We start from the raw sequence: 16,722 nt of genomic DNA on the forward strand, positions 1-16,722 counted from the left end.
TCAATAGGCTGCTATTAACTGGCCGCTCTCCCCGCTCTGATCCGAGGCAGCAAAAAAAGCACATCCAAAGCTCAGGGAATAACTTATCCGGCACGCTGATGGAGCCACGAGTATCACTACACTAAGATCAGCATTATCAAGGATGATGGCTGATCACCCTGCTAGCATAGTTTTAATTAGAAATGTGCTTCTCCACAGTACATATTTTACCTGTTTTTCACACTGAGTCATACTCTGAAATCCCCCAGTTGTTACAAACTGAAATGAAAATGGAGTGAATCATATCCTTGGCACACGTCCCCATAATCTTTTCTCCCCCTCTTGTTTGTTTGTTCTGTGGTCAGGATCTCCTGCCATGCCTGTGACTGGCTGCTTCGTCATCTCTGTGCCACACCCTGCTGAGGAAAAAAGGACAACCACCTGACCTTGATGCTCACATCAGCCCTGCCCTCACTTTTTCTCTTTGCTGAGGTACCATTCACTTTTACTCTCTTAATGTCTCCTCATAGTGTACTGTTATTATTACATTCCATTATTTTTGTGAAATTGTCCCAAAAATACATCCCAGGATGTTCCTGAAATATTTCTTTCCCAGAAGTCTTTCCTGGTTCCTTTCACTACTCAACAAGCACAACCTGTTATTGTAGGAGCCATAATTAGATAAAAGGGGCCAACAATGAGAGTCTTCACACGCTAAAACCAATCCATTTATCCCTGCCTGTTTGTTGATCCAGGCAGCGAGTGATAAGTGCAAACATTTTCTCAAAATCCATCGCTGTGTGTTCAAGACTCACACGAAGAAAGAGGAAAGGAGAAAAAAGGAAATCTAAAAAGATAGGAGTGGCACAGAGAGGAAAAGGGACATGGCGGAGATGGTGTCGCTGTTGCTAGAACTGTCTTCCCACCTTGTGGCAGCACGGTGAACTGTAGCTGCATTAATGCGTGAGCAACGGGGAGGAGAGAGAAAGTGATGCAGAGAGAGATGGAGTAAGTGATAGAGGGAGAGAGAGAGGGGGGTGGGTGGGGGGAAGGAAGGAGGGAGGGACGGAGGGAGGGAAAGCGGAGGAGCGAGCCAGAGGGAGTGATACAGAGAGAGAGAGAGAGAGCAAAAAGGGAGGGGAGTTTAAACTAAGTGCTATGTTGTGGGACAGGCTAATCTGCTAGCGAGCAGTGTGAGGATCGGAGCGTATTGTATGAGCCAGTGTGCGGGGGACAGATAAGGGAGCCAGCCAGCCCGCCAGCCCGACCCACCGTTCGCCTGACTGCCTGTTTTAATGTGCTGACTCTGGGGAGATTTAAAAAAAAAAAGCAGCATATTGACTCCTAAGACGTGTGCGGAGACCCTGGGCACAAACGCCACTACTACAGCCACAACAGCCAGCAGAGGTGCATCACCAGACAAGGGAGACAGAGAGGGAAAAGAAATAGAGCTCTGAAAAATCCACTTCTCCAAAAAAATCTGAAAATTAAAGAGGATTCTTTTTTTAACCCCCTCTTTTTTTTTCCCCAATTGATTTTTTCTTTCTTTCTTTCTTTTTTTTTATTTGTGATCCTGTGACAGACTCCCCAACCCTAGAAAAGAAAAAAAAACAGGGGGAGCCAAAGAACTGAAGGAGAACCTGAACAATTTTAAAGGACAGAACGAAAGAGAAAAAAAAAAAAAAAACGCACCGAAACTGAACATGTTCGAAATAAGCCGAACACTCAACGCTGCTTTGCTGGGCAATGAGGTAAAGAGATTTTTCAATTTGCTTCTTTCCTTGCGCCTCACCTGTGTATGTCTGCTGCCAACCATTCAGTCATGTGTGTGTTATAGTATGTCGGTACATGTGCTTGTCTTTACACTTGTGTTTGCTCATAGCCAGAAGACAGATGGGATGATCGATAACAGCAGCCGTTTATTACGTTTCCTGGGCACGATAGTCACTATGAAAGAGAGGGGACTGATACGCTTTTGTAATAATAAATGGAGAGCTAGTATCTAGACTCTTTATATTTCTATTGTAACCAAACCAAGGTAGTTATCAGACCCACACAGCATAGGCTTGGTCAGGAAATTGTCTGCATTCATGAGAACGTATAGTTTGTCCATAAGCGGGGTGTGTATGACTGTATGTGCGTTCACACATGCATTTGTGTGAAAGCAAAGTGTTCTGTAATCCTTCTCTACCTCCTCTTTCTTCAACCCCCCCTCCCCAAACTCCCTCTTCTGTCCTTTACCATCCTCTTGTCCTTCCTACCTGCTGTTATCTGCTTTCCTACCCTCTTCTCACACCCATTCTCTCTCTCTCTCTCTCTCTCTCTCGCTCTCTCTCTCCCCCTCTCTGTCTCTCTTTCTCTTTTCCCCTCCACTCTCCTCCTGTGTCTATGTACGAGTGTGTGTGTTCTGCGTGCAGCATCTCAAGATGATGGCGAGGTACGGGCAGCTCTCGGGACTAGCAGCCAGTGGCGTGGGCTCCGTCCCCGAGACGCACTCGCCGCTATTTCCCAGGGATCTCCTGTCATCGCCAGCCCAGATGGGCTACAGGTCACCCCTGGTAAGAGGATAGACAGACCAATATATCTCTATCTCTTTTATGAACACGGGCAAGGATAATTGGAAGGGAAAAAAAGGAATTAGGAGAGAAAGCAGTGAGTGGTAGTTTTGTTTGAATCCATGTGTTTGTGTGAGAAAAGAGCAAAAGTGCAGGAAGAGAGCGAATCAATTGTGGGATTCCGCTGGTATCCCCAATGGATAGTGGTAAAAAATATTTACATTGCTATGTTTGTTTAATTATGGACGCCTTTTCTTTCTTTAGCCTCTGCCAGTCAGATTGTTGTCAGGAGATTTGAGGTGTTTGTGGGTGTGCATGCAATTGTCAGTGTGTATTTGAATGGGTGTTTTATTTTTTAATTCCGTTAGCATTTGCAGTTTTTGCATTGGATGTTTTTTTAGCCCCTTAAAATGGTGTATTTGATTTCAGACTTAATGGATGAATATTATCTAGACATCTACTATTTTGATTATTGTGAAAAAGTTAAGATTATTATTTAAAATGTTTCTTGGGAGGTATACAGTTTTGTAAGATGAAAAATTTCAATCTAATTTATTCCAAAAAAAACCGTTAGAAAAGTCACATGTTGAGGAAGCAGGAACGTTGTAGGCAGATTGGATATTTTGCTATGGAGAAAACATTACCCTGGCATTTCCATAGAAAAGAAGACTTCAAGGGGAAGGGAATGAAAAAAAAAGGACCATGAGAAAACCCTGAGCTTTTAGGCAAAAAAAAAAGCGTTGTAAGAAAATCCCTGACTCGCCGCATTAAAGCGACATAAAGCTGTGGGTGTCTAATCTGCTGTGGGCTCTTCATTGGTTCGGCTCCCCTTCAAACTGGCTCAGATCCACACCCCAGAGCCTCCCGGAAGCCTTCATAACCCACTGTCATGCTGCTGACTGTACCCAAGGGTTTCCATCAACTGTATGCAAATGAACAGCAAGGATAAGCGGTGAAATGCGTCCGTTAGGAGTTGGGCTTCAAAAATGTTTTTTTTTCCTCCGTTTTTCTGCTTTGCATTCTTGCACGAGTTCAAAGAAGTCTGCCCAGTGTTTTGTTGTTATTATACAGCACACACAATTTCTGTGTTTTTCCAGAGCCCATTAAGACTCACAACAGTGTTATCTGCTGTTTGCATAAGGCTGCTGGACCGTAAATTATTTGTCGAAACCAGTGGAACTAATTAGCTGAATTGATTATATAAATTTGATTGACATTTGAACATATTTTGATGCATCTTATCAGGATCTTATTAAATGGAATGAGTGAATTTTAGGTGATTAATCCACAGCTAGATGCCCAGATGCCTAGATGCAAATAACGTTGAATTGCACAACAGAGAAGAAATGAATCAGGAGGTACAGAAAAGAATAAGTCCAAACATGTTATTTTTTACCCAGTGACTTTGAGTTTCTCATTATGCACAGTTTCTTTCTGCCAAAATGGTTTTTTAATGGTTTATTTTTTGTAATTTTGTGCGTTTGTCATCAACGTGTTGCTGGTGATGAGGCATGCATTTAAAAACATGTGCGTGTGCTGTGCGAGTGTGTACGTGTCCGCATGTGCATGATTCCCCTAGTTAAAAAAGATCATCGTTATAGTGATTAATGTTGCCTTCATTAAGCACAGCAAGATCATTTGCATACATTAGATGAATGTGCTTTAAGATTCAATTGGCGTTTGTGTGGGAAGCCTCAAACACAACATTGCAGTTTTTCTATCAAGTCCAAATGCAATATTTTTACGGCATTAAAACATTGTTGTTTAAATCATAATTTGGAGTAAATTCATTGTACTATAAATCAGTTATTTTGACACTACAAAGTATTTCTATGTAATGCAGCACTGGATAAAAAGAGTGCTTTGATAAATGAATAAATAGCGAGATCGCTCGTCCTCGAAAACACTACCCGCCTGCAGCAAAGTTTACCATTTCTTCCCCTGGCACCACCGTGTGTTCAGTTTGTTCAGTGTGTGTGTGTGTGTGTGTGTGTGTGTGTGTGTGTGTGTGTGTGTGTGTGTGTGTGTGTGTGTGTGTGTGTGTGTGTGTGTGTGTGTGTGTGTGTGTGTGTGTGTGTGTGTGTGTGTGTCTTTTGCTACATGTCTTGTCTCTGAGTTTGTTTGTTTGTGCGTGTGCATGTTCTCAGTAGTGCATCCTTCAAGCTGTAGGACAGTTCTTGTAAAGGGTGTTCAAAGAAATACATCTTTTAAACCACCAGGCTCACAGAGGAGAGATTTAGCATGCAATTAATGACATTTAGATTGCCTTTTGTCCGCTTAAAACCAGAATCCACTCTATCAGTTTACATGCATTAGGATGACCGGCAATCTCTGCCATGTCACCTTACACAGTGGATAAAATTGAAAAAAAATGAAGCATGTGGGCCAAACCAAGCAGCTAATTATTCCATATTTCATTCACTGAGATCTAATTTTCAGAAGCCCACATCCTAAAACCTGCAGTGTGCCGTGCTTCAGAGCTGAATGCTGTTAATTTGTAGAAGGCTCCACTGATTACCCACTGCAGGCAGCTGCAGTTCTCTATGTGACACCAGGCTTTGTTTGACAACTCCAATCTTTTCTGTTTCAACAATTTAAAAAAAAAAACCAGAGGGGTAGCTTTTTTAGATGTGCCTGAAGAGGTTCATCATCATCACTATCACAACAACAAACAAGCAAAGACATAAGAAGAAGGGGGGGGGAGGAGCACAGAAGCGTGCAAAGCAGCCAGGAGATAGTTAGAGGTCATCGCTATTTCATAACAATGATTAGCGCCTTCCATCTGCCCGCTTTCTGCACTTCCCCTTTCCTTGATTGCAGTGTTTTCTATATCCAGGAAATTAGTTCATTTATGCTCCACAACCCTGCTGTACCACGCCACAGAGGAGAAAAGACGCTGATAGTCAGAAAACAAAGAGATGGAGATAACAAATAGAAAATAACAACATACGTGCCACAAGGAGAAATGCTGGTTGATAATTGCAGCACTGACAAAAACAAATGTGGTCATTGTCTTTTCATTTAACTGAAATGATCTGCTAAAAAAATAAAGAATGACTACGTAAGGAAATTAAAAGTGAAAACAAGGAAAAGCTTAAATACATCTGCAACATAATTGTATCCTTTTCCTTTATTAATATAATTATAGCATCATATAATGCTGAGGTTTGATAAAGTGCAGTGTTCACTAAAGGTTTTTAGCTGTAGTATAGGGTGGCAGGGGAAAAAAAATGAACACCTGCTTTTCAACCATCTCATCCCTGCAGTATATTAATGCAGTGAAAGTATGGTGCACCGTATCATAGTTTTGACAGAATTAGTGCTGAAATCAAGGTTGATGCGTTGGTGTGTGTGTAGATCATGTCGTGTTTGCGTGGTTGATATGAGCACATGTGGGTGTGGTAAGAGTGGGAAGTGAGGGGGGTGTAGATATTGTGGATGGAGAGGGTTGATATGATAGTGTACTGAGTGTAATTGATTGGTGGGGCTGTAGATGTGTGGTGTGTGTGTGGTGTGTGTGTGTGTGTGTGTGTGTGTGTGGTGTGTGTGTGTGGTGGTGTGTGTGTGTGTGTGTGTGTGTGTGTGTGTGTGTGTGTGTGTGTGTGTGTGTGTGTGTGTGTGTGTGTGTGTGTTAGTCGGCCACCAATGCTGCAGGGAGGGCCCAGAGATCAGCAGCTGAGCCTTTGTCCCGCTGGGAGCCATCACTGCAGAATGGAGCAGGTGTCTGCAGGCACATGCGCACACACACGTAGACACAAACACACACACACACACACACACTGTAAACCTACATTTACTCTCATTCTCCTCACTATCTCTGACTCTGCTGTGAATTTGTATCCGTGTTTGTACGAGCAACCTTGCTATTTAGTCTCCCCCCCCCAAGGTGCCTTTAAGTGCATATTTCATAACATATGCTTTCGATCGTTACCTATTTTCCATACACACGCTGGACTCTGGAGATGTGGAAGTGATCCATAAAGAATAGTCTACCGACAGAACAGCCTTCTGCAGCATCTCAAGCGCCCACGCCCAACCAAAGGTCACCTTTCTGTGTTCAGGTACTCTGACCTGGAAGTAATGACCTGGAGCAGCAGTAGAGTCTGTGCTCTGCTCTGATTGGATCATGGCAAAGCAAAAGCAGACTGATCATGCAAGTTAAACAAATAAGCATGAAGGTATTATTAAAGAGGTGGGCAAGGAGCGTGGAACAAAATTCAAAAAGTAAACAAGAGGTCGTACAGTCAACTAAAAAGACCAAAGTGAGGAGATTTTCACCCGCTATTAACTCTAGCCCTGGCACAGATAACTGTATATACGTGTTAGAAGAAATATTATTTTTGTAAAAACATCAATAAAACAGGCCCATGTTTTCAATATTTAACCTTTTTTAATGTAGTTTTTCTTTTAACTCTCAGTCCAAAGAGATTCATGTGAAAAACAAAATAATAAAACACCAAACACAGAAAAGGGGCTTTCCAGTAAAACAAATGTGGGAAAAATAGAAAACACAGTCAAATATAATGCAAAAGCGTTCAGGCACACATTGACCACAGTAAGCTGTGATTACATACGTTGTGAGCCTCTGAATTTTCCTGCAGATTCACCTCGAGTCAGTGTCAATATTTTACAGTTCGATAGATTAAATAAACAAAATAACCTCACTTCCTGCCCAAAATCCCAGTGCTGCGCTTTTCTTTCTTTTGGCAGAGAAAGCATTTAATTTTAAAGTGAAATTTGTTGCCTCTTTTGGACAATGTTGTCACACCCAGTTGCAGTTGTTTCATTTGGCTTAAAAGGATAAATAGAGAGAGAATAATGAAACAGACGAGACTGGAGAGAAGGCAGTATTGTGTTTTCAGATTTGCTGAGTTCTTCGTTATTTGTTATTTGCAGGCACATATTAAAAATGAGAAAGCCTTACATACAGGCTGACAGTGAGTTCTAAATTCAGATGAATCTAATACCATTTTAGGTCGACATCCCTCTTAAGAGCAGTCAGGGGCGTGTATTGAATCATGCAGATTTCCTGAATTAATTATAAAAGTGACAGTGATATCAAAATGTACCGTAGATAGTCAGAAAACAAAGAGATGGAGATAACAACTCTACTGTAGATATGTCAGCTGTATACATTTTGACAAAAGAGGTATTAGCCGATGAGAGCCCTTTACTGACCTGTCTGCAAATGTGATAATCTCACGAGGATGTATTTAACTCAGTCATCTCTTCATCACAATAGAAATAAATACTTAATGCTTCCAAAATCTCCTGACAAATAGAACATTAAATCCTCTTTTGTTATGAATAGGTTCTAGATTTAGATATGACATGAAGCAGACACGTTTTGTAGGTGAAGACTCCATTTCCAGAACAATGTTAAAAGGAAAATGAGCTTTATCGTTGACAGCTCGGCGCCTGTTGATGCTGAGCTGACTAACACCGGCAATACATGAGTGATGGTCCGCATCTGGGATCCTGGCATGTTGATGAGCAGCGCTGTTTTTTTTCTGTCCTCTCAGAATTGATAGGCTTCGAAGCCGGTGCATTTTTATCGATTTGCTAATTGCCGGGGATGAAGCAAAGTATCTGCTGTCTCCATGAATAAATTATGTACAGCTGACCTGTGCATTAGGGCCGAGGAGAAGTGACCATTCGGGTTACAGTAGCTAGCCAGGAGCTCCGCCGGGAGGTGTCTTGTAGCTGGGGTTTGTTTTGTGCTGCATATACGGAACATAAAGTGGTTTTGAGTGCGATAGATTTTTGTTTTTCATTGATTTAGGGAAGCAAACTCAAGGTAAGATATTTAAAATAGCTTAAATTACTGAGGTTATTTTTGTCCAAAGGGAGGCTAACAGTACAGTAAGTGGCTCCTCCACAGGTGGGGGGGCGGGGGGGGGGCACAGCATCATCATTATCTGCTAACCCTTTACTCCCTTTAATAATGAATGTATCCTAACAGCAGCATTAAATGGGTTTACCATGGAGCCTGCAATGAGCTGTGCACCACTAACTGTAAAGTGAACTAATTTAAAGGAATACAATCTGTGAAGGCTGACTTCTATCTTGTTACTTTCTCATTAGGAAATAAACTTTCAAGATTCCAAATAGTTCTTCTTCCTCACTCGGCTCAAATCGTTTCATCAACACAGCATAAGTGAAACATGTCTCCAAGCATGTAGGCATTTAAACTGAAACCTGGTGGAACTTTTCATGTTGTGCATCGCCTGCACGCTTTTCTTCAAGCATGAGAAAGGGCGATTAAGCATGAAGTGACATTTGGATAGCTGGATTTGTGCAGCACGGGCATTTTATGGTCCACAGTACCATAGGCCAGACTTGTGAATGACTCTCACTGTGTCTCATTCCTTAAAGGTTATTCCTTATCAAAAGCCGTAGTGCAGCCATTTATGGCGATCTGATATCCTGAGATTTTTGACAGATTTTAAGCATCATTACAGTTGGCAGGTGGTCTTTCAGTGACTCATACTTTCCTACCGATGGTCTTAGTCAGAGATTCTGTAAAAAGAGGAAGAAAGCGGTTCTCATCTCTGAGGGGGAGATACATGACTGCAGACAAGTCTGAAATAAATAATGGAAATAATAAGTGAGCAGTAGTTTAAAGAATCTCAAGTGGGAAGCGTTGTGTGTGTGTGACCGTGTGTGTGTGTGTGTGTGTGTGTGCGTATTAGGGAGGGGGGAGTTGTGATTAAAGCCTCGACCAGATGGACCACAGCAGTCGCCCCGTGAGCATGGATGTACCCCGACTGGGATCAAACGCAAATCAGACTTCCATCCCCACAGCCCCGAAGCCCACCGCTACACCCCGTGATCCACTGACCCTCCACATTGCAGAAAGGCCACCACCTTATTCCACACGCACAAGATCTTTTTAGGTTTAGACTATAAAACAGGAAGAACAGAAAATAAAACAATTGCTGTCAGGAAAAAAACTGAATCTAACAATTTCACATGACAACATTCATTTTATATGAATGGCAATTACCAGCTAGACTAAACTTCCTCATCATTGTGCAAGCTGCTGGCCCACTGAAAGTTGAATGTCACCCCAAGCTGCGGACCACTCTGTTGTCCAAATGGACACTAATCCACCAGAGTCCTGTTGAGAATACACTCACAGTGCCAGAACACATGCCAGACTCAACAGCCAATGCATAGCTAAGCCTCTCTGGGCACCTCAACAAACCTTCTCTCATTTGTGTGAGGATTCAGCCTCAAAGACCCACCATTATCTCGCTCATAAAAAACATCAATGTGTTTGCTTAATTGAAAGGAAGCGAATAAGGTCGAAAAATAATATTATTTCATGCATTTTTTTCAATTGTTTGCTGTTGTTTGCTCTGGAAAAAAAACCTCATTGATCAAAATGTATACTTAGGAGCATCATTTCCGCTTAAATCTACAAAAGAGAAGCTCATTTCTGAAGAGTTAACAAAGCGATCACGGCTTTTTCCACAGACAGAGATGGAGACGTTCAGCCTTTGCTTTCAAACAGCCCCCTGTCACATCTCTGCAGTCTGCGAGGCTCCAGCCATACCAAACAGCTTTGAGTAAAAAGTAGAAGAAAGTGACTGTGACAAATGCAGCAAAGCCTTGTTCCGGGATCAGCATGAAGAATTCATTTCTGATCTGAGGAGTTTTTTTAGCAGAGAGAATGACACAGGCAGGGGTTAAGCTAACTGTGTATCATGGCTACTGATAGGGCGGGAAGAGGATGTAGCAGGATGTTTCATTTAATTCTACAAAATACTTGGATGATGAGATGAAGTGCAAATTGTAGTACCATTTAGGAGATCTACTTTGAGTTACACATTTTTAGAATTGCAGGGCCGAGTTGGATTTGATTGTTCGAACTTACAGTAAAGCATCATTTATTTTTTCAATCAACATACGAATGTTGAACTACAGTGAATTGAATTTCTACCCAGTAAATAACATTGGATTTATAGTTACAATGTTTTTACCCTTTTCAGTAAGTTGAGACGTCTCTTAAAGGCATCAGTGAATATTCAGGACTTAAAAGATGATAGAGCAGTTCATTTGATTACGTTGCCTATATTTTAGTGTTTTGGATAAATAGCATTTGTCACACATCCAAATGTTTTCAGGGTCAATATTTCAATAGCTTCAATATTAGAGACATGCTTCATGGTGGTTTTAACAGCAGGTGGATGAATTTGATCAATGTGAATTGTGTTCATTAAATGCCGTTTAGAGTTTTATGTTAGTGAATGAGGAGTTACTTTCACCTTTTTCTTCTTAATTGCATCTATTTAGTATTTCAGTGCTAGCTGTGAACTTCTCTGTCCTCTCCCAGGATAATTTAACATCATTTGCTCTCTGTGGTCTAAATAAGCGGCTCCTCCTGCTTAAGGACACCAGCTTTCTATTTTGAGCAGGTTTTTTGTAGCAGAACTACTCCAAACTGCTCATCTCTATTACTAAATTGTCTGAGCATCACGGCACAGAGCTGCCTGCTTTTGAAAACAAAGGAAAGATGTGATTTGATTGAAGATGCAACAGCAATGCGGCTGCTCTATGCGCCTTTGACCATGAAATTACTAAAAAAAAATCAGCATCCACAACTTGGGAGCTATTGATCTATGAGAATAAAGCCCCTGGTCTTAACACTGAAAGCAAATAACAAAAGTCAACGGAATCTAAAGTGGCCATTGTTGTGCAGATATAGCCACATTGTGTTAATAGCTGTCTGGTTACTGGGGCTCAGTGATGCGGAGTTTGTCAGCGGGCAGGGAGACGGGCAAGTTGAAGGCTGTGATTCTCATTTGTTGATTGTTACCGGCAAAGGGTGGACACCTGCCAGGAAAGAGGCGATAATCAGTCTGAGTAGAACAGCAAGATGCTACTACTGCCAGAACTTCAATAGAGCTACTAAATCTATCCTTCAAGGGCAAATCAAAAGAGCCCGAGTAAGCCGCTGCATACTGAGGATCGTGTTCTGGGCTATTAAATGTATTAGACTGTTTTTACTGCAGACGCTGCTGTGATATTTTGAATTGAAATTAACTAGACCTGATAAGTGTTGCATTGTTCTCCGCAGCTCTGTAAAAAAAACAACACTGTTCAATTACAGTGTTGTCGCAGTACAGCGTCAGAGGAATAATTCAGTTTCAAACCGTGTTTACTGCCTTGTGTCCTTGGAAGCATTAATTTGGGCTGAACCTGACGAGCAAAAGAAAAGTTTTCCTTCTCTTGTTAATATTCAAGGTATTTTCTTCCAGCTCTTTGAGGTAACACCTCTGCTAGTATCTTCACTTCTCCTCCTTTAAATAGAAGTCTTATTATGCAGAGTGAAACATAAGGCAGGTGTTGAAACACTATGTCTGACAGTTAACAAGACTCAAACCGAGAGCAGCCACAATTATCACTGTCTGCGCTCTGCATATTCAAACCTGCTATTCTGCAGACGCTTTAATTTGCCTGCTCTTTCGCACTTGATATCAGATCACTGTGTGTTTGCTGTATATTGCATGTTGTTAAGTACTTTGACTCCAGTATATTCAATTATTCAAATCTAGAGATGCAGCAAAAGCAAATGTTTTGACGTTTTTTTTTTTCAGGGCGTGGTAAGAAAAGGGAGAACCAGAAAGAATAAGACAGATAGAGAAAGTGACAACATTAGCCTGCAGTTAATCCATTAAGGTCTGAGACTAGGAGTGGTTTAGGGTGGACAAGCAGGGCAGAATGGAGGGCAGGCAGAGTTCAGAACAATTAGCCGGCTCTCTGCTTTCTGAATTAGCAGGCTGGAAGCACACACCGAGGCACACTTCTGCGGCCCAGCCCTTCCACTTCCAGTTCCACGGCGGTCACAGTGTCACACTGTGACACACATAAAGAACCAAAATGATTCTGTTTTCTCTGAGTGTGTGTGTTTTTGCGCGGATGAACACTTTTTGTGGGTTTGGATTCAGTTGTGTGTGTTTGTGGATGTTAGCCAGAGCCAATCAGCGAGATTGGGTCCACATTGCTGACTGTATGGCTGGCCCTCCTGGGTTAAAGCCACAAAAGCTTTCTAACTTTCAAAACTTTACAAGAGGGAAGAAATATAATTTAGCCCCTCAAAAATGATTGAGCATTAGTCATCCTTCAAAAGGCCAAATAATGCATCCAATCATGGCTATGCACTTTTTTAATGCAAGCTCTGAATTAGTGAGAATGACACAAAGATAAGTAGCCTTTTATTAAATGATTACCCTTAATAACTTATTTGACATACTTGGAGTAATTCATTGCTGTTACTCTAAGAAACACATACACATTATAAGCAAAGACTATATTCATACACAAGATAATAAGCTACACTTCAATATCTCCAACATCCAGAATCTGAAATATCTCAGCATGTATGCCCATGATAGAAAATCTCAACCACTCCCTCCATCTGTCCATACACATTATTACACTGCACTGTCTGTACCCTTTACTAGGACATGACAGCACTGTGGTTCCATCTTCTTATGTGTCCGTACATCTTCACTAGACACACACTCCACAAAAACAGCTCACTGCAGAACACAGATTGTGTTTATGGCTAATTTACTGAGTAGGGGCAGTCGCTTTCATTGCTTTGTGAAAAATGGTCCTGCAGAGCAGTTTAGAGTAAGGACGAGCAACTGTGAGAGACTTATTTTCACTTTCAAATCATTATCTCATTTAGAGAAAAGGTTATTTGGATCATAATGCAGAGGGCGAAAAATAAGAAATAAGAAAATGATGACCCTCTATTTTCAACACTTAATATTTGACTGTGTTCAAAGACAAAAACAGAGATGAGATGAGTTCTCTACTCGTTTCCATAAATCTGACTTTCCATTCCTTACAGCAGGGAATTAAAAGCAACAATAAAAAATCGCGTAGGGAGAAGAATATTAGAGGCTCTGAAGTGGAGAATGGTTTTTCTGTGGTCCAACTAAAAGCCTTTATTAAATCCAAAAGGTCAAAGCAGGAGGATAAAGAAAGGACAGGAAACTGTTGATTTGTTGCCTGCACTATTCAGCTGTAAATTATTTCTGCTCTTTGGCTGACAAAGATATGAAGGGACATAAAGGAAGATAGACAAAGATGCACTTCTATTTTAATCCATTTTCTTTGTGTTTCATTCTACATTACTGTCCCTCCGTTTTGTTATATTCAATATGATTGGTACAAATCTCCAGACTGCGAGTGCCAGCATATTCTATTCTATTTGAAACAAAAGCAAGCTTGTTCACCCTATCTTTCCCTTCCCTATGTTTGTGTGTGTGTGCGTGTGTGTGTGTATGTGCACGTGCGTGTGAGCATGCGTGCATGCACATGTACTACTCCAGCTTAACTGAAGGCATAGTGATGATTCTCATTAGTATGTCAGGCGCATGATTCTGCTAGGCAAGCTATAGTTTGCTGTGGCTAACTAGACATGTGGAGAGGTCAGAGGTGAAGAGGAGAGGCTGGGGAGTTTCATTCAACACTCCATTTTTGTTCTTCCTCTCTTTTCTAGTTTTTTCTTATCTTTATTACAGTATTACTTCAGTGGGCTCTTTTGGGAGTTAATTTGTGAAGCTTCTTGAGGGTCAGGTGGAAATTCACAATTGCATTTGTAGTTGATTTGTACTTGCAGTAGGGTTTAATATACACTATAAAACCTGTGGCTTGAATTACAGGGAAGTATTTAGTCCAAGTATTTACATCCTAACTTATTTTACTGGACGTCTTTGCAGTAGATGGTTTGCATGACCGCGCAATACAGAATCGTCTCGCTGCAATGCTTGGTTGCTCTAAGCTTTCATAAAGAAACTTGAGTAGAATAAATATATAAGTATAACTTATCTAATTGTCTATTTAATAATCTGTAATGGTAAAGATTGCCCTTCACTATACTCCCCAGGGCCCAAGGGTGATGTCTTCAAATAGTTTTACTTGACAAACAATCCAAATCCTTAAGAAAATCAGCAAATTCCACATTCAAGCAGAGGCAACAGAAAATGATGAAAAGCAACTGAATTGGCTTAGTGTTTTTCTCTGATTGCATTTCTGAAAACAACGGTATGATCATGAGAATAGATATATGTCTGAACTGGCTACAAAATAAAATCAGAATACAAGAGTCAGTGAACTGTAGCCTACATGTTAAGATAAGTATAGGCACTTTACTGCCTCAGTTAATTATTAAGACTATAGGCTAAGTCATATAACAGTACATGAATATGCTTATTTGTGTGGTCTTGTGTGATCTGTGTGTTAATGTATAGGTGTTAAGGTACAGCCAACTACTCCTGCCTGCCAGGTGAATTTGTTAACACAAGCAAGAGCTCCCTCTTCTTGTCTGACAGAGATAGGGTCCAGCCTGCACAAAATCTACCTTAGGCAGGTTTGCTCCTGTGTAAAGAGAATTTTCTTTTTATAAAAAAATATGATTATTCCTAAACAGTAGATGTGATTGTAGTATGCTAAATTAGATTATTTAATTGCAGCATTTGCATGAGGCGGATGACGTATTGACAAAATGCCTGACAGCTTAAAACTGTGTGTTTCTGGGTGATGTGACATTAGGATCAATAAGAAGCAACCCCCCCAATATCTGTTTTATTTTAAATTATATATTTATTTAGATTACGGAAATAGTGATTGCTTCTGGGATCTGCTGCTGATGTTTTCTAGCACTGCGATAACAGACCTACACATGTCTTGACAACAGAGAAGTAGGCTAAACATTTAAACACTGGAGTAACAATGCAGATAACCGGTTTCCTACAGTTGCATAATGACAAAAGAAAGGGACGTGTACGAGTACAAAATCCCCTTAACTGCAAGCATCTACCTCTCCGCATGAAACCTCCTTACTCCCCTTATCTTGGACCTGCCGCCTCCAATTGCATCCGTGAGCGCATCGCTCCGTCGACACCTCCTCAGCCAATGGGAGACCCCGTGCGAGTGGACGTTCCCTAGATGGCTTTTGGTGGAGAAATGTTGAAGTGTGTTTTTCCGAGAAATTTTGAGTGTATGCTCTTTTCTCAAGGCGTCGTTTTGCCTTAGTTTTTCCCTGGCTATTTTTTTCTCTTTGACGCGGGACAGGGCTGCAGGCAGGTCTTCCACAGACGGGTCGCTCTGTTTAGCTTTTTGGCTCCGCTACACTCACTACAGCACTGCTCATTCATCCTCTCAGGCACGCTGCCTCTACTACATCCGACTCTCCGCGCCCACCTCGCCGACTTTTTACAGTTTGTCCACCGAGATTGTTTCGTCCGTTTTAAAAGCCTGACACAAGAATGGTCATGGTGAGTAGATATCGTAAGGTACAGGTTTCACTACAGTGTGTCTGCTCCTTTTACTGTGCATATAGCCTCCTCCTTCAGCTTGGCTTTTATAAGTAGCCTAACATTAAAGCGTACCGCTGCAGACAGGTAACGCCGTGTTGTCTTGTTTAGCCAACATGATCATTTATGTCGGCAGCTGCTTATTGTTTACCGTGTTCCCATTTTTTATTTCATATAGCCTAGATAATTGGTAAAAAACCCCATTAATTGGTTGAACCTACATGAACAGGTGTGTAGCCTATATGATGTTACATTAAAACAAAAACATTTTTTTTTTTTTTTAAATAGCAGAAAGTTTATTTTTATTGTCTAATTATTATTATTTATTTTTTTAGTTTTAAAGAAAATACAACGAAAACGAAAAATTCAAACTGCCAGTTCTCGAAGATCCTTATAAGTGTTATGTAAGACCAAAGCTGAAATCAGCCCTGCGGGCATATATGTAGCCTATGTTGTACTCTGTAAGAGATATAGACCGGGAGTGTGAGAGAATGAGTCTGTATCACAGCCATGTAAATGTACAGGGGATTTAAGCATGCACCCAGTAATAGCTAATTTATATACACAGTGCTGCGCAGGCATCCTATTACCATAGTGCCTGAGGCTGCAATCACTCTCCTCGAGCTGCTGCGCGCTGCTCGGCTCGGCTCGGCTCACTCAAGCACAGACCTCAGCAGCGATTGATTGCTTTGCTGGGATTCAGAGAGCCTTTTCTCTGCCAAACCGGGCTGAGGCTGGCGTGTGCCGAGGAGGGCTCTGAGCCAGCAAGAGAGCGAAGGTGTTAACACTGAGGGAGGGGGAGGTGAGGCTTGGGGCTGACAGGCAAGCCGAGAAGCCAATCACAGTCTCTAAAA

The 16,722-nt window shown here is 41.4% G+C and overlaps 1 protein-coding gene across 10 annotated transcripts in view; it reads left to right on the top strand.

Moving 5' to 3' along the window:
* Nucleotides 1-1,077: 1,077 nt before the first annotated feature.
* Nucleotides 1,078-16,722, top strand: part of elavl4 (ELAV like neuron-specific RNA binding protein 4) — a 74,252-nt gene continuing 58,607 nt past the window's right edge. For 2 of the 10 annotated variants that reach the window (XM_020638970.2, XM_065955892.1), the window contains exons 1-2: nt 1,080-1,730; nt 2,397-2,537. In XM_020638970.2, the coding sequence (XP_020494626.1) occupies nt 1,683-1,730; nt 2,397-2,537 (189 nt within the window). In that variant the 5' untranslated portion in view covers nt 1,080-1,682. Of the gene's footprint in view, nt 1,731-2,396; nt 2,538-14,979; nt 15,830-16,722 lie in introns of those variants that run through there. The other 8 variants (XM_020638974.3, XM_065955894.1, XM_020638972.2 and 5 more) reach the window with 7 other exon arrangements.

Source organism: Labrus bergylta, chromosome 6, assembly GCF_963930695.1.
Source record: "Labrus bergylta chromosome 6, fLabBer1.1, whole genome shotgun sequence".
In the NCBI taxonomy this organism is placed as follows: domain Eukaryota; kingdom Metazoa; phylum Chordata; class Actinopteri; order Labriformes; family Labridae; genus Labrus; species Labrus bergylta.